Below are 24,703 nucleotides of genomic sequence, written 5' to 3'. Positions count from 1 at the left end.
AGAAAGACGTATAGCCATGCATATATGTGCATTCACTGTTTAAAATTTTCGAAATGGCTGCCGCTTAGTGGCAATGGGGGAAGGGTGACATCCGCTATTGCTTGCAATGGCAAATCTAGTTATGTCACCCGATCGACAATACACCTTATCGCTATTCCCGCTTGACCCGAGAATCTGTCCCGCTTGAACTTTTGACGTCATACAACAATCACTTTTCCATTATGGCGTCAGATATTTTCTATTATGACGTCAACATTTTACGGGAACTTTTGTGATGTCCAGTAATGGCGGACAAATAGCGATAAGGTGTGACATATTGCTTTTCCTCTGTTTTTTTATTATGGCACCCTCGACGGAGTTGGGGTGACATATTGTTATTCTACGTTTCTTTTTTTTTATGGCACCCTCAACGGAGTTGGGGTGACGTATTGTTATTCTACGTTTCTTTTTTTTTCTTATTCTTCTTCCACACATTTTGTCCGTCGTGTTTCTCAGAATTTAATGGACCAATGTTTATGGAACTTTACTATAATGAGGACCCCTATGTAAAGTTGTTCACCTTGGTATGGAATGGTTCAAGATGGCCGCCGTTTCCATGGAAACAGCAAAAATGCGAAAAAAATCAAAGTGTCCCAAATGGAAAAAAACTTCACAGAAATGGTAACTGGCATGTGCTGATTTGCAGTTTGACTTAGGAATTTTCAAAATGGCCGCCGTTACCATGGAAACTGCTAAAATGTCAAAAATTTCAAAATGCTCCAAACTTAATGAAACTTTACAAAAATGATAATTTGCATGTATAGATGCACTCTTTGGAATTTTCTAAATGGCTGCCGCTCGCCTGGCAATGGGGGAAGGGTGCCATCCGCTATTGCTTGCAATGACAAATCTAGTTATGGCACCCTCGACGGAGTTGGGATGACATATTGTTATTCAACGTTTCTTTTTTTTCTTTTTATTATTATGGCACCCTCAACGGAGTTGGAGTGACATATTGTTATTGTTCGTTTCTTTTTTTCTTATTAAGGTCTTTCCTTTTTCAAAAGGGAAAGACCTTACTGTATTTCTTCTGTTTATTATTATTATTCTTTTTCCGCCAAACTTTGACGAAGTTAGCAGCCTTAACCGTAAGACGTGTCTCTTTCATGTTCATACTTTGTATCGGTGTCATGAATACCTATCCGGAACTCACCCTGTGAGTCGAAAATTTTTGTCGGTTCGGAGTAATTCCTCCGAAACCTAAAAACCTTGTTATCATTTAAACACCGTAACCGTAATAGGTAGAAAAAAACCGAAGGGTGAAATTTGTTCAGGACCAGACTCCGGTTCTTCGTTACATATGGATTGAAAAGATTCAACGACTGATTGGTAGGGTTATGCCCCTATGAAAATTAACCGCAGTCGGTTGGCCCCCAAAACTCAGAAACCGTAAGTTGAAGACACCTAGGATCTTCAACAAACATCATCCATTGATGTGACTCTTAAAAATAATCTCAAGGTCAAATTTGTATGTTGACCTTGACCTTTGACCTAACACCTTGTTATGGGATAATCTCAGAAACCATTATACTTACAGAAGTTTTGGATAGTGGAAAATGTTTGGGTCATTACGGCGCAACTTTGTTACATTTCGACCGAAGAGATTTGACCTTTCTGTAAGGGGCATAACCCCTGTTTTAGGTTTCTGAAAAGACAAAATCAGCTTTTACTATATAACTAAAGGGCCTAGACCCATGGGGTCTTCAACAATGATATTTGGGACTAATGACCTTGACAAAGGTCAAATGGTCAAATGTCAAGGTCATGTCCCAGATAGCGAATTATGTGTTTTTGACCTTATTTAAAGGATTTTTAGTGTGTTTTAAAGCTTTTTGAGGTTGACCTTGACCTTTGACCTTAAAACTTATTTCTTGGATATCTCAAAAACGATAATACCTACAGAAATAGTAAATAGTGAAAAATAATTGGGACATAAAGGCGCAACTTTTTTACATTTTGACCGAAGAGATTTGACCTATCCGTAAGGGGCATAACCCTTGTTAACTGTTTTAGAAAAGACAAAATAAGCTTTTACTCATGAACCAAAGGTCCTAGACTTATAATGTCTTTTGTTATGACATTGTGGACCAATGACCTTGACAAAGGTCATACGGTCAAAAGTCAAGGTCATGTCCCAAATTCCGAATTATGTGTTTTTGACCATATTGTAAGGGTTTTGTGTGTGTTTTAGAGCTTTTCAATACATTATACGATTATTTAAACATATATTTTACATAATGAAAAGGAAAGACCTCTCAATTGTTATTATATTTATTCTTCCACACTTTTTTGTCCATGCTATTTCTCAGAATTGGCTGGAACAATATTGATAGAACTATACCATAATGTAGACCACTATATAAAATTGTGCAATCGGGGTATGGCATCATCAAGATGGCTGCCGTTTCCATGGAAACTGAAAGAATGTGAAAAAAATGCAAATTCTAAATCTTTCGTTATAAGAGGCAATCGCTTGAAAGTTTATGTAAATGTTGGCAGTGATGCCCTGAGGTACCAACAGTACTTGGAATTTTCAAAATGGCTGCCATTGCCATGGAAACTGGAGAAAAGTTTAACATTGACCCTATGGGAAAAAAACATCAAACCAGCATTTTCTAAAGGAATATAAGATCAAACTCAAAGAAACATCATGAATATATAACATGACATAAGTCAATGTTGCAACTGTTGTTGGAATTTTCGAAATGGACACCGTAACCATGGAAACAGAAAAAATATCCCAAAAATTTCAAAATGCTGCAAACTTAATCAAACTTGAAATAATTGTTGATTGGTAAGTAAAGATGAGACATTTGAACTTGGAATTTCCAAAATGGCCGCCGTTGCCATGGAAACTGCAAAATGAGAAATATTGAAAAATGCTCCAAATTTTCTGAAAATTTACAGACTGATGTGTTATGATGTATTTATGTGCAAAGACTGTTTAAAATTTTCAAAATGGCTGCAGTTTAGTGGCAATGTGGGATGGGTGCCATCCGCTATTGCTTGCAATGGCAAATCTAGTTATGGCACCCTCAACGGAGTTGGGGTGACATATTGTTATTGTTCGTTTCTTTTTTTCTTATTATTATGGCACCCTCAACGGAGTTGGGGTGACGTATTGTTATTCTACGTTTCTTTTTTTTCTTATTATGTCACCCGATCGACAATGTCGGGTGACATATTGCTTTTCCTCTGTTTCTTTTTCCCTATTATTATTATTATTATTGTTTTTCTTCCACCTAATTTTGTCCGCCAGTTTTCTCAGAGCCAAAGGAACCAATCTAAATGATAGTTCACTATAACAAGGAACACTGACTTTCGAGTTGCAGTGCAACTTTGGAACTAAAAAATGGCTGCCATCACCATGGAAACTGAAAAATGGTGAAAAAGTATCATTTTGGAGTTCGGTGAATTATTTGAGAATGCTTAAACTTAAAATCATTAGATGTAGGTGCCCACTATATACTGGTTTTGGATGATTTTGGCAATCATTGGAACTACTATGTTGCCATGGAAACTACACCAAAAATTTCAAAAATATCAAAATGCTCCAAACTTAATGAAACTTCACAGTAACGATGAGCAACATTGGTAGATGTGGAATTTGGCGTTGGAATTTCGAAAATGTCTGCCATTACCATGGAAACAATGCAAAACAGGTCAAAATGCTCCTAAACCTTAAAGTAGCATTTACTTTCTTAAAATGGTAGGTCAAATCGATTGAAACTTTGATGGTATGTTCCCTCCCATGTACCATGTACCAATGTGGTATCTGCCATTAGATTTTAGGAATGGTCTCTGTTACCATAGGAATCATCACGAATGTCAAAATTTTCAAAAATTTCAAAATGCTCCAAAATTGATGAAACTTAATATGATTGTTAACTGGCAAGTCTGGATGAGACTTTTGACTTTGGAATTTCCAAAATGGCCACCGTTGCCATGGAAACTGCAAAAATGTCAAAAATTTTCAAATTGCTTTGAACTTAATGAAACTTGATATTATTGTTAACTGGCAAGTAAGGATGATCCTTTTGACTTTTCAAAATGGCTGCCGTTGCCATGGAAATGGCAAAAATGTGAACATTTTTAAAATGCTCTCAATCTACTGAAAATTTACAGAAAGATGTATAGCCATGCATATATGTGCATTCACTGTTAAAATTTTTTGAAATGGCTGCCGCTTAGTTGCAAAACGGGGAAGGGTGACATCCGCAATTGCTTGCAATGGCAAATCTAGTTATTTTTATTATTTTTCTTCCACACATTTTGTCCAGCTTATTTCTCGGAATCCAATTGACCAATGTTGATGGAACTCTATTATATTAAGGACCACCATGTGAAGAATTGCAGTAGACTTTGGAATCTGCATGATGGCCACCGTTTCCATGGAAACGGTAAAATTTAAAAAAAAAAATCAAAAATCCTAATTTTTTTTTATAAGACCCAATTGGATGAAACTTTATGGAAATGATACTTGGTATGCCTAGATGTACTTACAATATTTAGAAATTCCAGAATGGCCGCCATTGTCATGGAAACAGGGCGAAAGTTTAACTTTGGCCCTATGGGAAAAACATTTAAGCTGCTTTTTCTTAAAGAATATAATATTAAACCCATAGAAACTTTATGGGTATGAAACATATAATGAGTCAAAGTGGTATATGGCTTTGGAATTTTGAAAATGGCAACCTTTACCATGGAAACTATAAAAATTTCAAAATGCACCAAACTTGATGAGACTTACCAAAAATGTTAACTGGCATGTGTACAGTTGAAATATGATTTTGAAATTTTTAAATGGCCGCCGTTACCATGGAAACGACAAAAAAGCTAAGTTTTCAAAATACTCCAAATGGTCTAAAAATGTACTGTAATGATAGCTGGCATATCAAGATGCGACTTTCGACTTTGGAATGTTCAAAATGGCTGCCGCTCGCCTGGCAATGAGGGAAGGGTGCCATCCGCTATTGCTTGCAATGGCATATCTAGGTTTTCTTATTTTTATTCTTCCACACTTTTTGTCCACGGCATATCTAGTTTTTCTTATTTTTATTCTTCCACACTTTTTGTCCACGGCAGTTCTCGAAATCGGATGGACCAATCTTGATGGAACTATGCTTTAATGTTGACCACCATGTGAAGTTGTGCACCTGACTTTGGAATGTGCAGGATGGCCACGGTTACCATGGAAACTATAAAAATATAAAAAAAAATCAAAATTCTAACTCTTTCGTTATAAGAGCCAACCTCATGAAAAATGTGCAAATGTTGGTAGTGGTGCCCTGAGGTACCAACAGTACTTAGAAATTCCAAAATGGCTGCCATTGCCATGGAAACAGGAGAAATGTTTAACATTGACCCTAGGGGAAAACACATAAAAGCTGTATTTTCTTTTAAAATTTTCAATGAAACCTAATGAAACTTTATGGATATGTACCATGTCATATGTCAATGCCTCATCTGTCTTTGGAATTTTGGAAATACTCCTCGTTACCATGGAAACAGCTAAAATTTCAAAAATTAAAAAATACTCCAAATTTTCTCAATATTTACAGGAATGTTACCTGGCATGTCAGGAAATGATATTTGATTTTGGAATTTTCACAGTGGCTGCAGTTTAGTGGCAATGTGGGATGGGTGCCATCCGCTATTGCTTGCAATGGCAAATCTAGTTATGGCACCCTCAACGGAGTTGGGGTGACATATTGTTATTGTTCGTTTCTTTTTTTCTTATTATTATATTTATTCTTCCACACTTTTTTGTCCATGCTGTTTCTCAGAATTGGCTTGAACAATATTGATGGAACTATACCATAATGTAGACCACTATATAAAATTGTGCAATCGGGGTATGGCATCATCAAGATGGCTGCCGTTGCCATGGAAACTGAAAAAATGTGAAAAAAAATGCAAATTCTAAATCTTTCGTTATAAGAGGCAATCTCTTGAAAGTTTATGTAAATGTTGGCAGTGATGCCCTGAGGTACCAACAATACTTCGAATTTTCAAAAAGGCTGCCATTGCCATGGAAATTGGAGAAAGGTTTGATATTGACCCTATGGGAAAAAACATAAAACCAGCATTTTCTAAAGGAATATAAGATCAAACTCAAAGAAACATCATGAATATATAACATGACATAAGTCAATGTTGCAACTGTTGTTGGTATTTTCGAAATGGACATTGAACCATGGAAACAGCAAAAATATCCAAAAATTTCAAAATGGTCTAAGCTAAATGAAACTTATAATAAATGGTAACTGACAATTGCAGATAAGACTTTGGACTTCGGAATTTCCAAAATGGCCGTCGTTGCCATGGAAACTGAAAAAATAATAAAAAATAAAAATGTTACAAATTTTCCGAAAATTTACAGACAAATTTGTTGTAATGCATTTAAGTGCTTTGACTGTTTTTTATTTTCAAAATGGCTGCAGTTTAGTGGCAATGTGGGAAGGGTGCCATCCGCTATTGCTTGCAATGGCAAATCTAGTTAAGTGCCCAAAACGGAGTTTTGGAGACTTATTGTTTTTGTCCCGTTTCTTCTTATTATTATTATGTCACCCTGACGGAGGTCGGGTGACATATTGTTATTGTACGATTCTTTTTTTTATTATTTTTATTATTATTCCACACATTTTGTCCATACTATTTCTCGGAATCGTATAGACCAATTGTAATGGAACTATACAATAATGTTAACCACCATTGCCATAAGTGCAGTGAGAATTGGCACTTCCAAGATGGCCACTGTTACCATGGTAACAGTAAAAGAGTGAAAAAATGAGATTTTAGTTTTTAGTGGATAATTTGAGTATGCCTGAATATTGGATCATCAAATTTTTACACATTGTAGCTGTCTTCTATATACATGTTTTGGATGATTTTGGGAATCTACAAGATCTACAATGTTGCCATGGAAACTGATCAAAAATATCAAAATTTTCAAAATTCTTTAAAAATGTATGTTACTTTACAGAACAGTTGACTGGCAAATCTAGATGTGGCATTTCACTTTGGAATTTCCAAAATGGCTGCCGTTACCATGGAAACAAGGCAAAAATATCAAAATGCTCAAAACTTCATAAAACTTTACAAAAATGTTAAACATCATACATAAATGTAGATTTTGAATTTTCAAAATGGCCGTCGTTGCCATGGAAACAGCACAATTGTTGAAAATTGAAAAAACGTACTTTACGCTATGAAAACCGACAGAAAGATCTGTTGTAATGCATATATCTGCATTCACTGATGGAAAAATTTCGAAATGGCTGCCGTTTAGTGGCAATTGGGGAACCAGGGTGACATCCGCTATTGCTTGCAGTGGCAATTCTAGTTCTTATTCTTCTTTTTCTAAACCCTTAAACTGTCCTACCATTTTCTTGGAAGCTATAGAGGATGGAAACTTTATATTTTTTCTGGGTATGGGTCTTCATCATGAGGGTTGCAGAACCCAATGTTCATGATACCAGGGTGTCATCTGGGCATAATTAGGGGGCTCAAAGATGGGTGGGGTCAAATTTATTTTACATTTCTTAAATTTGCTACTGTATGTAGAGTAGATGGAATTATGATTACTTTTATGAATATTAAGAGACACATGTCTACTTCAACATGGAACTTTTTTTATTTCAGTAGGGGTCTCCTTGGCATAATTTTAGGGGGTGAATTTTCATGGAATATTCCAGAACATCAATGTTAAATTTATTCTAGAGACATTAAATGGTATATGATGGTATATAATTAAGGAGAGAACAAATTGCAGCTGCAGTTTGACTTTGGAATTTATAAAATGGCCGCCGTTGCCATGGAAACAGCAAAAATATGAAAAACTTCAAAATGCTTCAAATTTAATGAAACTTAAAACAAATGTTGCCTAGCTTATGTAGACTTGACTTTTGAGTTTGGAATTTCTAAAATGGCCGCCGTTACCATGGAAACGGCTAACATATGAAAAACTTCAAAATGTTTCAAATTTAATGAAACTTAAAACAAATGTTGCCTAGCATATAATGAAACCATTGATTTCGCAGAACAATGATTTTGGGTCCGTTTTGGCGACTTTTGTGTTAGCATCCTAACACAGGATTACTAGTTAAGTCGCCAAAACGGAGTTTTGGAGACTTTATGTGTTTGTCCCGTTTCTTATTATGTCACCCGTGCGACAATGTCGGGTGACATATTGCTTTTCCTCCGTTTCTTTATTATTATAATTATGGCACCCTCAACAGAGTTGGGGTGACATACTGTTATTCTACGTTTCTTTTTTTTCTTATTTTTGTTCCACACATTTTGTCCGCGCGAGTTCTTGGAATCCAATGGACCAATGTTGATGGAACTCTACTATAATGAGGACCCCCATGTAAAGTTTTGCACCTTGCTATGGAATGGTAAAAAATGGCCGCCGTTTCCATGGAAACAGCAAAAATGCGAAAAAAATCAAAGTGTTCCAATCTGGAAGAAACTCCACAGGAATGGTAACTGGCATGTGCTGATTTGCAGTTTGACTTCGGAATTTTCAAAATGGCTGCCGTTACCATGGAAACAGCTGAAATATAAAAAATTCTAACTCTTTCGTTATAAGACCCAACTGGATGAAACTTTATGAAAAAGTTACCCAGTATGCCAAGATGTCAAGACAATATTTGGATAGTCCAAAATGGTCGCCGTTGTCATGGAAACTGGGGGCAAGTTTTACATTGACCCTATGGGAAAATGCATAAAATCAGCATTTTCTTAAAAGAGTATTTCACCAAAGTCAATGAAACTGTACTGATATATAACATGACATGTGGCAATGAGATGTCTGCTTTTAGAATTTTGGAATTATCCACTGTAACCATGGATACAGCAAAAATGTCCAAAATTTCAAAAAAAAATCAAAATGCTGCAAACTGAATGAAACTATACAGAAATAGTAACTGGCATGGGCAGAGTTGCATTTTGAGGTTGGAATTTTCAAAATGGCTGCCGTAACCATGGAAACAGCAAAAATGTCCAAAATTTCAAAATGCTCCAAACTAAATGAAACTTAACAAAAATGATAATTTGCATGTGTAAATGAACTCTTTGACTTTGGAATTTTCTAAATGGCTGCCGCTCGCCTGGCAATGGGGGAAGGGTGCCATCCGTTATTGCTTGCAATGGCAAATCAAGTTATTATTATTATTATTCCACCTTTTTTTGTCCGCCCGTTTTCTCATAGATTAATGGACCAATTCTATTGAATGGGTACCACAATGAGGACCACCAACTCTAGTTATGCACGACACCTTTGGAATTTTTTAAATGGCCTCCATTACCAAAGAAACAGAAAAAAGGTGAAAAAATAAAAATTTAGGGTTTAGTGATTTATTTGGGTATGCTTAAACTTAAAATCATCAAATTTTAATACAATGTAGTTGTCCACTATATACAGGTTTTGGATGATTTTGACAATGATCGGAACTACTATGTCGCCATGGAAACTGCAGCAACAAAAATCAAAAATTTCAAAATGCTTCAAACTTGATGAAACTTCACAGTAATGATGAGCAACATTTGCAAATGTGGTATTTGGCGTTGGAATTTCAAAAATGGCTGCCGTTACCATGGAAACAATACAAAAAAGGTCAAAATGCTCTAAAAACCCTTCTAAAAACCTTTAAGTAGCATTTCCTCTCTTAATATGGTAGGTTAAACTCAGTGAAACTTTAATGGTATGTTCCCTCTCATGTACCAATGGGGTACCTGTCATTAAAATTTTGGTATTGGTCACCGTTACCATGGAAACAGCAAAAATGTCCAAAATTTCAAAATGCTCCAAAGTTACTGAAACTTATTATGTATGTTGACTGGCAAGTATAGATGAGACTTTTGACTTTGGAATTTCCAAAATGGCCGCCGTTGCCATGGAAACAGCAAATATGTGTAAAATTTCAAAATGCTCCATATTCTTATTCTTTTCTTTCTGACCCCTTAAACTGTCCTACCATTTTCTTGGAAGCTATAGAGGATGGAAACTTTATATTTATTATGGGTATGGGTCTGTATCATGAGGGTTGCAGAACCCAAAATTCATGATACCAGGGTGTCCACTTGGCATAATTAGGGGCCTAATTTTTAACATTTCTTAAATTAGCTGCTGTATGTAGAGTAGATATAATTATGATTACTTCTATGAATATTTAGAGACACATGTCCACTTCAACATGGAACATTTTTTATTTCAGCTGGGGGTCTCCTTGGCATAATTTGAGGGGGGTGAATTTTCATGGAACATTCTAGAACATCAGTGTTGAATTAATTCTAGAGACATAAAATGTTACATGATGGTATATTATTATGGGTAGCACCATATGCAACATTTAAAATTGCTTCAAACTTAATAAAACTTTACACAAATGTTAACTGGCATATGTAGAAGTGGTATTTGACTCTGAAATTTCCAAAATGACCGCCGTTACAATGGAAACTGCAAAAATGTGATTTTTTTTAAATGCTTCAAACTGAATGAAGCTTTACACAAATGTTAACTGGCATATGATGATGTGCTATTTAACTTTGGAATTTCCAAAAAGGCTGCCGTTACCATGGATACCGCAGAAAAAATGATTGGGGTCCGTTTTGGCGACTTTTGTGTTAGCATCCTTACACATGATTACTAGCTATGTCACCCTGATGGAGGTCGGGTGACATATTGTTATTGTTCGATTCTTTTTTTGTCACCCGATCGACAATGTCGGGTGACATATTGCTTTTCCTCCGTTTCTTTTTTTTATTATAATTATTATTATTCTTCCACCTAATTTTGTCCTGCAGTGTTTTTGGAGCCAATGGAACCAATCTTAATAATAGTTAACTATAATGAGGAACACAAAATTTCGGGTTGCAGTAGGTCTTAAGAACATTAAAAATGGCTGCCGTTACCATGGAAACGGAACAAATGTGAAAAAATCCAGTTTTTGGTTTTGGTGAATTATTTGGAGATGCTTAAACTTAGAATCATTATATTTTAATACCATGTAGGTGCCCACTATATACTGGTTTTTGGATGATTTTGGCCATCATTGGAACTACTATGTTGCCATGGAAACTAAAAAACAAAAATTTCAAAAATATCAAAATGCTCAAAAATTTTTGAAACTTCACAGTAACAATGAGCAACATTGGTAGATGTGGAATTTGGCGTTGGAATTTCCAAAATGTCTGCCGTTACCATGGAAACAATGCAAAAAGGTCAAAATGCTCCAAAAACTTCAGGGTTTGGTGAATAATTTTGGTACGCTTTAACTTAAAATCATCAAATTTTTATACAATATAGTTGTCCATTATATACAGGTTTTTAATGATTTTGACAATCATTGGAACTACTATGTTACCATGGATACAGGAGCAAAAATTTCAAAAATTTCAGAATGCTTCAAACTTAATGAAACTTCACAATAATGTTGACTGTCATGTGTGGAAGCAGCAATTGGCGTTGGAATTTCCAAAATGGCTGCCGTTACCATGGAAACAAGGCAAAAAAGGAAAAATTATGCGTTAAATTTGTAAATCCGCTAAATGTTCTAAAAAATTACAGAAAGATGTATAGCCATCAATATATATGTGCATTCACTGTTTAAAATTTAAAAACTGGCTGCAATCTAGTGACAATGGGGGAAGGGTGACATCCGCTATTGCTTGCAATGGCAAATCTAATTTATTATTCTTATTCCACATTTTTTGTCCAGCTTAGTTTTCGGAATTGAATGGACCAATGTTGATGGAACTTTAGCATAATGTTAATCCTCATGTGTAGTTGTGCACCTGACTTTGGAATTAAAAAAATGGCTGCCATTGCCATGGAAACAGCAAAAATGTGAAAAATAGAAATGTGTTCTAAATTATATGAAACTCCTATGATATAAAGAGACTCATGTACACTTCAACATGGAACATTTTTATTTCAGCTAGGGGGTCTCCTTGGCATAATTTAAGGGGGTGAATTTTTATAGAACATTCCAGAACATTAGTCTTAGATTAATTATACAGACATTGAATGTTATATCCGAAATGAAGAAAACTTTGTGGAAATGTTACTTGGCATGCAAAGACTTGCCAACCATCTTTGGAATTATCAAAATGGCGGCCGTTGCCATAGAAACAGTTCAAACATAAAAAAATCAAAATGCTTTAAACTTTCTGAAAATTAGCAGAATGATGAATTGTGAAGTGAACTTGTTAATCAAATGTTAAGAAATTTCGGAATGGCTGCCACTTAGTGGCAATTGGCGTACCAGGGTGACATCCGCTATTGCTTGCAATGGCAATTCTAGTTATGGCACCCTCAACGGAGTTGGGGTGACATACTGTTATTCTACGTTTCTTTTTTTTCTTATTTTTCTTCCACACATTTTGTCCGCGCGAGTTCTTGGAATCCAATGGACCAATGTTGATGGAACTCTACTATAATGAGGACCCCCATGTAAAGTTGTGCACCTTGCTATGGAATGGTAAAAAATGGCCGCCGTTTCCATGGAAACAGCAAAAATGCGAAAAAAATCAAAGTGTTACAAATTGGAAGAAACTCCACAGGAATGGTAACTGGCATGTGCTGATTTGCAGTTTGACTTTGGAATTTTCAAAATGGCTGCCGTAACCATGGAAACAGCTAAAATATCAAAAATTCTTACTCTTTCGTTATAAACCCAACTGGATGAAACTTTCTGAAAATGTTACCCATTATGCTAAGATGTCAAGACAATATTTGGATAGTCCAAAATGGCCGCCGTTGTCATGGAAACATGGGGCAAGTTTTACATTGACCCTATGGGAAAATGCATAAAATCAGCATTTTCTTAAAGAGTATTTACCAAAGTCAATGAAACTGTATTGATATATAACATGACATGTGGCAATGAGATGTCTGCTTTTAGAATTTTGGAATTATCCACTGTAACCATGGATACAGCAAAAATGTCCAAAATTTAAAAAAAAAATCAAAATGCTGCAAACTGGATAACACTTTACAGAAATGGTAACTGGCATGGGCAGAGTTGCATTTTGAAGTTGGAATTTTCAAAATGGCCGCCGAAACCATGAATACAGCAAAAATGTCCAAAATTTCAAAATGCTCCTTTACAAAAAGGATAATTTGCATGTGTAGATGCACTCTTTGTCTTTGGAATTTTCTAAATGGCTGCGACTCACCTGGCAACGGGGGAAGGGTGCCATCCGCTATTGCTTGCAATTTCAAATCTAGTTTTTATTATTCTTCTTCCACACATTTTGTCCGTCGTGTTTCTCGGAATTTAATGGACCAATGTTGATGGAACTTTACTATAATGAGGAACCAAATGTTAAGTTGTGCACCTTGGTATGGAATGGTTCAAGATGGCCGCCGTTTCCATGGAAACAGCAAAAAATGCGAAAAAAATCAAAGTGCCCCAAATGGAAAGAAACTTCACAGAAATGGTAACTGGCATGTGCTGATTTGCAGTTTGACTTAGGAATTTTCAAAATGGCCGCCGTTACCATAGAAACTGCAAAAATGTCAATAATTTCAAAATGCTCCAAACTTATTGAAACTTTACAAAAATGTAAATCAGCATCTGTAGATGCACTCTTTGACTTTGGAATTTTCAAAATGGCTGCCGTTACCCTGGCAATGGGGGAAAGGGTGCAATCCGTTATTGCTAGCAATTACAAATCTAGTTATTATTATTATTCTTCTTAACCCTAATTTGTCCGACTATTTTCTTCCAAGCCTTAAATGATGGAAACTTTACATTTGGTATGATGTTGGGGTGGTATCCCTAGGGGTGCATTCACTATTTTTTATTTCAAATAGGGGTCAACTTGGCACTATTTGGGGGCCGGAACATGGGTGGGGTCATTTTTCGACTATTGATTCGCTACTGGTAGAACCTTTAAGTTTTGTGTAATACAAGAGACCGATGTCCAGGTGTCCATTCCACATTTTTTATTTCAGCCCAGGGTCATCTTGGCATTATTTTAGGGGGTCAATTTTCATGGAACATTCTAGAACAATAGTCATGTGATTAGTCATGTGATAGTGTTGAATTATTCCTATGTACTTTTATGTTATATAATGATAGATTATTACAGGTAGCACCATATGTAGCTGTAATTCGACTTTGGAATTTTTAAAATTGCCGCCGTTACCATTTTTATTCTTCCACACATTTTGTCCATGCTATTTCTCGGGATTGGTCAGACCCATGTTGATGGAACTATACCATAATATGAACTGCCATGTGAAGTTGTGCAATAGACATTGGAATGGTTCAAAATGGCCGCTGTTACCATGGAAACTGCAAAAATGTAAAAAAAAAATCAAAATTCTTAATCTTTCGTTATAAGAGGCAACCTCTTGAAAGTTTATGTAAATGTTGGCAGTGGTGCCCTGAGGTACCAACAGTACTTGGAATTTTCAAAATGGCTGCCATTGCCATGGAAACTGGTGAAAAGTTTAACATTGATCCTATGGGAAAAAACATCAAAGCAGCATTTTCTTAAGGAATATAAGATCAAACTGAAATAAATTTTAGTAATATATAACATTGCATAAGTCAACTGTTGTTGGAATTTTCGAAATGGACACCGTTACCATGGAAACAACAAAAATGTCCAAAAATCTCAAAATACTCCAAACTTAATGAAACTCATTATGAATGGTAAATGGTAAGTAAAGATAAGAATTTGGACTTCGGAATTTCCAAAATGGCCGCCGTTGTCATGGAAACTACTAAAATGTGAAAAATTGAAAAATGCTCAAAACTTTCTGAAAATTTACAAACAAATATGTTGTGATGTATTTAAGTGTAAATACTGTTTCAAATTTTCAAAATGGCTGCAGTTTAGTGGCAATGTGGGAAGGGTGCCATCCGCTATTGCTTGCAATGGCAAATCTAGTTTCTTTTTTATTTTTATTGTTCCACACATTTTGTCCATGCTATTTCTCGAGATTGGTCAGACCTTTGTTGATGGAACTATACCATAATATGAACCGCCATGTGAAGTTGTGCAAGAGACATTGGAATGGTTCAAAATGGCCGCCGTTACCAAGGAAACTGCAAAAATGTAAAAAAATATTCAAATTCTAAATCTTTCGTTATAAGAGTCATCCTCTTGAAAGTTTATGTAAATGTTGGCAGTGGTGCCTTGAGGTACCAACAGTACTTGGAATTTTAAAATGGCTGCCATTACCATGGAAACTTGAGAAAAGTTTAACATTGATTCTATGGGAAAAAACATCAAAGCAGCATTTTCTTAAGGATTATAAGATCAAACTGAAACAAATTTCATGAATATATAACATAGCATAATAGTCGATGTTGAAACTGTTGTTGGAATTTTCAAAATGGATACCGTTACCATAGAAACAGCAAAAATGTCTTAAAATCTCAAACTGCTCCAAACTTAATGAAACTCATAAGGCACCAAGACAAGACAAGACAATTTTATTCTTTAAAACCATTGTATACACATTGGTACAAAGAATGAAATAATAATACATAGTATACAAAATAAATTGTGCACATGACAAGATATGAATGTTACAATTACTATACAAGATCATTTAGTTATTATAATAGAAAAACAGATAGACAAAGGCTAACCAGGAAGACCTGCTAATGAATTTATAACCTTTATAAATTTACATATATTTTTTAACTTATTTCTATGTGTTGTTTGTAATAATTTACAAAATTTAATTACATTTACTCTGTTACAATAACAATTATCCAAAAACAGTTTTCTTGAGTCGTCTAGGGATCTACAATTCAGAAGAAAGTGAAATTCGTCACCTAATTCTTGACATTGACATAAATTACAATATCTCCTTTCTCTATCTAAACCTATCCATCTACCAGTTTCAATTGGTAATCTATGATTACCAGTTCTAAATCTACAAAATATAACCCTATCTCTATCTGGTAATATATCTAAATATTTTTCGAATTCAAACTTATCCTTATATAATCTGTACGATAAACCTTTTGACGAATTACATATATCTGAACGCCAGTTTTGTTGAAATTGGTCAAATAACTTCTGTTTTAAACTATTATTTAGCCATTTTGTGTTAAAGCCAGTTTGTGCTAACCAGATATTACTATAGCCACATGTTTCAAGAATATTTTTTATAAAAATAACCCATTCAGACGTACAATTATTCTGTGAATATTTAAAAAACATAAAGTTATACAAAATGTGTGACAACTTATTTTCTTTGCCGTGGACAATTCTACACCAATAATTTACCATACGCAGTTTAATGTAGACTGCCATGGGATAGACACCAAGTTCGCCATAAACCATAAAGTTTGGGGTCGACTTCTTCAAGTTCAGTAGTAGCTTGCAAAATTTCAAATGTACTCTCTCTATAATATCTATATTACTGAACCCCCAAATTTCACACCCATAAAGTAAAATAGGCTTCACTATCTTATCGAACAAATCATACTGACATCTCACAGAAAGGTTATGAACTCTCCCCTTTTTAAGTACATCGTACATAGCTCGATATGCCTTAGTAACTAATATCTTTTTAGTACTTGCAAAGCTACCTGTCCTCGAAAAAGTCAATCCCAAATATGGAATTTCTTTAACAACTTCTAATTCAATATTATTAAAATAAAAATGAGGATTTTGCGATAAACGTCCACTAGAAAAAATCATAATTTTCGTTTTACTAGAATTTACACTAAGTTTCCAAAGTTTACAATATTCACTAAATGTATTAAGTTGAGACTGAAGAGATTCAACTGATTCAGCAAATAGAACAGTATCGTCTGCATATAATAAAGCAAAAAGCTTAATATAAATATTCATCTCATTCTCAATTTCTTCAGATATACAGCTTAGTCCCAAAACATCATGCATTTGTAAAAAAGATTCCAAATCATTCAGATATAGGGAGAATAAAAAAGGAGAGAGATTTTCTCCTTGTCTTACACCAATATTACAAGGAAAATAGTCAGACAAACAGCAGTATTCAGCTAATCTATCTGCTATAATATGAAGCTTTATAGAAATGCTAACGTCGCCGCCTCCGTAAACATCGGATTAGCATCACAATGTGTCGCATTCTGTGACATTCGTCGCAAGAGACATGAAACAATAAAGCATGGATATCAAATTTACAACAAATTGACAATGATACTGTAGACTATAATATAACTACTTAATATTTTTCGTATAATTTTATGCATATATTATAATGGTTAAATATGTAAGTATTAATGATAATATTTCTGGCATATATGCTAGATTCAGATCTATGTACGACGAGTACGGTCACCGCTTTTCAAAATCGTCGACTTTTTCCTTCTTTCTCAAATCTAAGTCATAGATTGTTTTCTTTTATAGAAAGGTAAAATACACTTTGAATCAGAGAATTAAAAGGTAAAGTATTCCGATAAATGGTAAGTCAAATACAATTCAAGATCATAAAAAAAATTGTTAGCATACACTTCCCCACTCTGCTATTTTTATTTATTTGGAAAAGTTCATGTGCGCAGTAGTGGATTAAAACAATTTCTTCGGTAAAAATTAATTATAATATGTATTATAAAGGAGCCTGTTGCTCACTGGTTGTCGTTTGTTGGCGTGGTTCATTTGTGTTTTCGTTTCTCGTTTTTTCATGAATGCTTAAAGATTGATCAAAACTGTAATTTTGAAAGACAACAGCATTTTCTTAATAATTTTTCAATGAAATGAACCAAAAATAACAGACGTCGATGTAAGGATGAAATATTTTGATATTGATTATAGGTTATTATGCCGAAAAACTGGACTTAGACTTGAGAACAGGACATCGATATGAGACTGGACTGTGGCGGACATAGAAAAAGTTCATACATTTATATTTCTTGTTGAGCTAATTACTTAAAATTTATAAAAAAAAAAACCAAGAACATTTTATTCTTATATATGCAGCTTCAGAATATGAATATTTCCACCAACGCGAGAAACTATATTTTCCCTAAATATACACGCCTGTTATCATACACTTTCTATGTCAACTCGGTCTTCACATCCTGTCACTAACATAAGCCTGATTTTCTTTTCCAGACTTGTCATAAATCTGAAATAGAGGATCAAAATTACAGCGTACTCCTTTATGTTTATTTTGATTAGATCGATTCGCATACATTTTTGCTGGAAAAGAATGATTGTACAGGACGTTCAGTATCTAGATATTTAAATTGAAAGGTAGCTTATAGCGACTTGTCAGATTTTGGAGGGCGAAACCGCTTGTCAATTCCAAAAATAGACTTTATCACAAAACAACTTAACTCATTCGGGTGAGTATTTGCAGTATTTTAGGGAATGATTTTTCGATGATCTTATGAAAGAGAGAGGCGAAAGATACCAAAGGGACACGCGAGCTCACAATTCGAAAACGAACTGACAACGCAATGGCAAAAAAAAGAAGAAAAGAGACCAAAAAACAAACAACAGTACACAAAACACAACATAGAAAACTAAAGACCGAGCAACACGAACCCTACCAAAAATTCAGGTGCTACGGAATGGTAAGCAGATCCCGCTCCACATGTGGCATCCCTCGTAAGTTATGAGTTATTAAAAAAGTACAACAAAAATACTGAACTCCAAGACAAATTGACAAAGGGGAAGTCCATAAAAAAACTGACAAAATCAAACGCTATCAATCAACGGAGCAAGTGAAAAAAAAACTGCCATATTCTTTCCTGACCTGGTACACAAACTACAATATCAAGAAAAGATAGTTTGCATTGATCTTTTGGAGCAATATGATTCACATTATTTAATAAATTCGAAAATAACTAATTTTCGTTCAGGTTAAATAGAAAATTATGTATTCTATCAAATAGCAAGAGACCTCTAAGAGCATGAATCGCTTACCTGGGAAATACTATGTGCCATTTTGATATTAAATTTTTACTTTTAATGCAATCAGTTATGTTTGCTTATTTGTAAATCTTATTTAAAGATATTTTTAAACTTTTATTGAAGATATGTATCGCTGTTTAACAGTTAATACCTATTAAATTTTTTTAAATTGGCAAAGCTATCAACAAATATTAAAAAATCGTAATTTAAGGGCAATTAGTCTAATAAGCAATCTTAAATTTCGCCATGTTGGCGTATTTGTAGATCTTATTTGGGGTCTTAAAGTTTCTCTCTATTTAATTTAGTTTTTTTTTACAAAAATGCCAAAAAATTGGTAAAAATCATCATTCAGGGGAAATAACTTATATAGGGATTCGGTTGTCAATTTCGACCATATATGCATGCTTGATAAATGAAGGAATATCAATGTAAAGTTACTTAAAATTTGCAAAACGATATTATATTGATTACTCCGTCAAACACAAACAGCTAGCGTACACTGTACATTTCAATAATTATCAAATTCTTCAAGTCATTTATATTTTGGATAAAGTGTTTAAGTTCTGATCTGTTTTAAAATGTAGCAGCCAAGTAAATTTGTTAGCTGAAACAAACTTGGTTATCAGATAGCATCGGTTAACAAAGGCAATAGGGATGATTCTATAAAGTAAACATGATAAACAAAAGTAATATTAGTGTACAGTTACTAAAGTTATGGTCGGCCTTAATTCAGTGTGCCCATATTTCCTCTTTATTACTTAAAAAATGAACTCCTACTAAAATCAGTAGTCTTGATACATGCATCTAAAATGGTTTGTATAACAAAAGATGTATTTATACATCTATGGTATAACAATTATGTTTGCCAGCATAAATCAACACTGTCATATTTGAACTTAACAATAAAGATTTTATATAGAAATAAGGAGAAGTGGTATGATTGCAAATTAAACACCTATCCACCAAAGTTCAAATGAAATGGGTGTAAGCAATTATAGGCAACCGTTAGACCTTCAACAATGAGAAGAACCCATACCGTATAGTCAGCTATAAAAGGCCCCGACATAAAAAAAAATTTGAAACAATTCAATTGAGAAAACTAACGGCCTAATTTATAACAAAACAATTCATCAAAATCAAATATGACAGACATGAACCAACAACAACCTCTGAACTCATGTTCTTGACTTGAGGACAGGCACATAAAGAATGTGGCGGGGTTAATCTTGCTTGAATTCGCCAACCCTCCCCAACCTGAGACAGTGGTGTTTACGGCACAACACAAGAACAAATTATGAAAAACAATAAACAAAAAACAAATATAAGACACAGCAATAAAGGATGACCACTAAATTGCAGACTCCTGAATTGGGACAGGCACATATAGAATGTGGCGGGATAAAATATGTTTGAATTCGCCAACCCTTCCCCTAACCTGGGACAGTGGTGTAACAACACAACATAAGAACAAACTATAAACATCGGTTGAAAGGGCTTAACTCATCAGATCATTATAAACCGGAAAAACATCTAACAAAACACAGACCGGACGTAGCAGGGTAATTATAAACATCCCTCACAACACAAAAGACACAAAATACAGATCTGAGAGTACTCAGAGTTACTGACAGCTAGTTCAAAGCCAATAACAACTAATAATCATGTATCTACGACTAAAATATCAATCAGTACACATATCATACCCAATGGATTTAGTGTAACATGGTAGAGACGTCATTAACAGTCAGAGAAAAACATGACCTTGTGCAATGGTAAAATGTAGGCATCGACAGATTGTAGTACCGTAAATGTGCACATGTGTATAACAATAATATTTAGTATGGTTTTAATTTACTGATAACAAAATCAATATTTATACCAATAAAAACAATATTCAAAGATCTAATTCCAGTGTTGATTTGGTAACTTTTTAGAATAAGTTTATTTAAAGGATTAATTTGTTTATCCGGATCGTATCTAAATTTCAGGGGTCGGTAAACAACATCACCGTAAAAATTGGAATGGGCTATTCCATTTGAAATAAGTTTTTTACGAGTACAGCCAAACTTCTAAACTAAATCTTTGTATCTATGGAATACAATTAATGACGACTGCGACTGTAATAGATTTCGCCAAAACCTAAAAAAAAATATCATAACAAAGAAGTGGCAAATCTAATTCTAATCTTGGTGTCCACCGTTTCAATAATAAACAATAAATCAATCAAAACAATAATAATCGGACAAAAGAACGAAAAATTAAACATAAGATGAAAGTGATTAAAAGTCTATCCAAAATACACACGTTTGTGAAATTATGGATTAACTACTTGACTATTGGCTACTAATATCCAGCGGCAAATATTTTATCCAGTAGGGTAACATGTTGATAAGATGCACAAGGTCAGAGTCAACAGGCAAGACACCAATCATTGTCGAAAATGATAAATGTTGCTGTTTATTTTACGAAATATATAGTATAATTAAAATCCGGAAATCTGAGGTACGAAAGTATAGAATACATGTAAATACCACAAAAAGAGTTCAACAACTTTGCCTTAAAAAAATATGGTAACCTTTTCTCTGCCATACGTCCTATCCGGTTTATTCAAAAACACTACCTTTGAGTAACATTTTTGTCCCATAAAAACTGAAAAAATATATGTACTGAAAAGTATATTGTATGACATCTCCAAGCTAATAATGTGCACCATTGGAAGAACCATATATACGGTTATAGACGTTAGTATTTCATTCAGCATCGATAATAACCGTATCAACGCTGTATGCTATTTGTAATCAATAGTAACTGTATGTAATCATTATACCAACTGTGCGTTTTTTGCGTTGTCAAACGTATGTACAATCAGACATTGTATGAATGAATTCTGTCAAATAAATTCTTAATATGTAAAATGTTAGAGCTTTTTCGTTTACAAACATATAACGGACGGACATGATAAAAGACCATATTTCCCCACACATTATTCTTACCTCTATGTTTATATCGTTTGGTGATACTTCGTTTTCCAATGCTTCTTTTCCAAGCGGATCTACTTCAAAGGATGTGTCCCACTTGTCAATAAATTTCTTTGCCTCTCGTCTGTGTTTAACAAGTGCAGGGCCCCACTCATTTGAAGGGTGCGTTAAGTACCTCATACGCTGAAATGAGTAAAATGCAAGTAGTATAACATAAACAGCATAAGAAAACTATTATGAAATCAATGCAATAGTGTAATTCTCTTAAACATAAGGTTAACTAAAGCAAAAAACTATGCGAAACTTTCAAAGATAAAATAGGGTAAATCATTATAGATCGTAGTTTTTAAGACAATAGGCAGAAAATGTGAAACAGGAGAGATATATATATATATGTATAAGCATACATATTTCGATTGTAAACTGTTTTAAGTCTTCAACATTTATAAGCATTTATGGCCTATAGTTTTTGATTGTAAAATGTTTTGTTTTTCGAAATTAAACATTCCCATATTCATCCCCATACTCTCTTCAAAAGCAACTATGTGGTAAAAAAAAGTGTAGCATCGAAATTCCATTATATTTCAACACATTAATATTGTTTTTTTACACATTAGTAGTTCCAATGAGATACTTTATTGGCAAATGCATTATATGATAATTAATCTGATAACTTTCCTACATTTAATTGTGTAAATTGAAAAAAAAAGTTCAAGGTCAAAGGTCAAAGGTCATAAGTGACCATTGACCTATTGACTTTGAAGTAGGCCATATGTTCCCATGGTCATTACTGAAAACAGCATGTGTCTATCACTAACTGTTCTCAAGTTATGATAATTTGATTATTAAAAAAATATAAATCCCATAGAATTCTATAGTAAACTCCTCCCTTCTTTTGGCTCCTCAAAGTATCCCCTTTATAGACCCCAATGCACAAACAAAACCCTGATGGCACCACTAGACATATTAGTCTCACATATCGTGGAACCCTCTGACTATCGGACAAGTTCAAATTCGAAGCGGTGGAAGAAGAAGAAGAAGAAGAAGAAGAAGAAGAAGAAGAAGAAGAAGAAGAAGAAGAAGAAGAAATGAGTTGATAATTTGTTTATATATATTTTAAAAACTCCTTAACTGAGCGTCTTTTCAGATTTCGCATCTCCACTAGTAATAAAATTCTAGAACTTCGCGTTCATGTATTATTATACATTGAGTGTCATTTAATTATGAACACTTTTCAGATTTGGTACATCGAGTACCCGCTTAACGAAATGCCCATGCAAATCCGTTAATAAACTACTATATAAGGAGAGAAATAATATATATAAATATGTTCATTATACAAAATTATGAGTAAGACAAAGAGTCTAAGTTGTACGTCTCGGAAGATTCAAATTTTAATTGACAAGGTGAGAAGAACACATCTTTACTATTTAGCAGACTGAGCAACACAACATCAAACAGATGTAAAAAGAGAGCATTGGAGGTTGCTTGTGCAAGGATAAATGCAGTAAATGACACTGATCACATTAAAACAGTGAAAGTTATGTCGAAACTTTTATGATAATCATAAGACCATCATAAGTCATGTCGCGAGGTATCTTAAGTTTGCGATTAAAGTTATGACATATCATAACTTGGGACATTTTTGAAAACTTATCTTACGACTATGAAATGTCCAAAGATTATTGTAAGACATGTCTTAGTCGTAAGATACTTTTGAAAACCAGGCCCCTGACTCAGATCCCTTCGTTCATATTTGAAACACGAAATAAACAAAATTTAAATGTAAAAAACAAAAAAAAACAAAAATTGGCATCATATAACAAACTCTATCTAACTCTTGAACAATAAACGTAACACATGTTAAAGTATAAAATGCGATAATTTAGTTTTTTAATATGTATTTAAATGGAGGGCATGAACTTTAAACTATTATCACTGTATTAATAACTTATGTCTTATCCATTGTTATTTTTAATAGTAAACCTATTATGAATTATAAGCAAACAACCTTACAATGCTTCAGTATATATATATATATATATATATATATTGGTATGACAATTATAAATTAAGTTCATCGCAACCCAAAACTACATGAATTATACTAGTAACCATAATTTAATTATTACATTAGCAACATGTATTAAAATACTGGCAAACATGTGAAAATGGCTATATGTCTGAAAATACTGGTAATTATAGCGAATAGGCTTAACTACAATTATTTGTTCCAGACCAATCACCATAACGATATTAACAAAGTAGCATGAGTTTCATGACAAAGCATTAAACAATAACTATATATAATAAACATATTTGCAAAAGCAAATACACAGAGATCATAAGTACAGGCAACCACTCCCTCTGCATAAACAACTACACAGAGGTCATAAGTACAAGCAACCACGCCCTCTGCAAAAGCAAATATACAGAGGTCATAAGTACAGGCAACACCGATCCCTGTAAAAGCAAATACACAGAGGTCATAAGTACAAGCAACCACACCCTCTGCAAAAACAAATACACAGAGGTCATAAAAACAAGCAAACACGTCCTCTGCACCATTTGAAATATACCGGTATTACACCTTACTCGAACATGCAAGGATAGGCACATGTGTTTGTAATAGATAAGCATTTGGTTGCGATTCGTGTAAGAGACATGTACTTTTTATGCCGTTAACATAAAGCAAACAAGGTACACATGCATACATTGAAATACTGGCAATTATAGCGAATAGGCTAACCTTCAAGATTATTTGTTCAAAACCAATCACCATGACGATATTAACCGAAGTAGCATGAGTT

At 34.1% G+C, this 24,703-nt stretch overlaps 1 protein-coding gene and 2 long non-coding RNA genes across 3 annotated transcripts in view; 1 reads left to right on the top strand and 2 right to left on the bottom strand.

Annotated features, from left to right (window-relative positions):
* LOC127733213 (uncharacterized) overlaps positions 1–24,703 on the top strand; it is a 288,514-nt gene that overhangs the window by 7,399 nt on the left and 256,412 nt on the right. The gene's annotated exons all lie outside the window — the stretch shown is intronic.
* On the bottom strand, positions 10,696–14,444 carry LOC127733231 (uncharacterized). Its single transcript, XR_007996933.1, has 2 exons — positions 13,384–14,444; positions 10,696–12,510 (listed from the first exon to the last, which is right to left on the bottom strand). It is a non-coding gene; the product is annotated as an uncharacterized LOC127733231 (long non-coding RNA).
* The window catches only part of LOC127733122 (sodium- and chloride-dependent neutral and basic amino acid transporter B(0+)-like), a 115,652-nt gene continuing 108,174 nt past the window's right edge, over positions 17,226–24,703 (bottom strand). Inside the window, exons 15-16 of the mRNA XM_052242430.1 lie at positions 21,909–22,076; positions 17,226–18,124 (exon numbers count right to left, since the gene is read on the bottom strand). Coding sequence (XP_052098390.1) covers positions 18,071–18,124; positions 21,909–22,076 — 222 coding nt within the window. The 3' untranslated portion in view covers positions 17,226–18,070. The remainder of the gene's footprint in view (positions 18,125–21,908; positions 22,077–24,703) is intronic.

This window comes from Mytilus californianus, unplaced genomic scaffold, assembly GCF_021869535.1.
Source record: "Mytilus californianus isolate M0D057914Y unplaced genomic scaffold, xbMytCali1.0.p SCAF_3, whole genome shotgun sequence".
In the NCBI taxonomy this organism is placed as follows: domain Eukaryota; kingdom Metazoa; phylum Mollusca; class Bivalvia; order Mytilida; family Mytilidae; genus Mytilus; species Mytilus californianus.
This window is presented reverse-complemented; position numbering and strand designations above follow the sequence as displayed.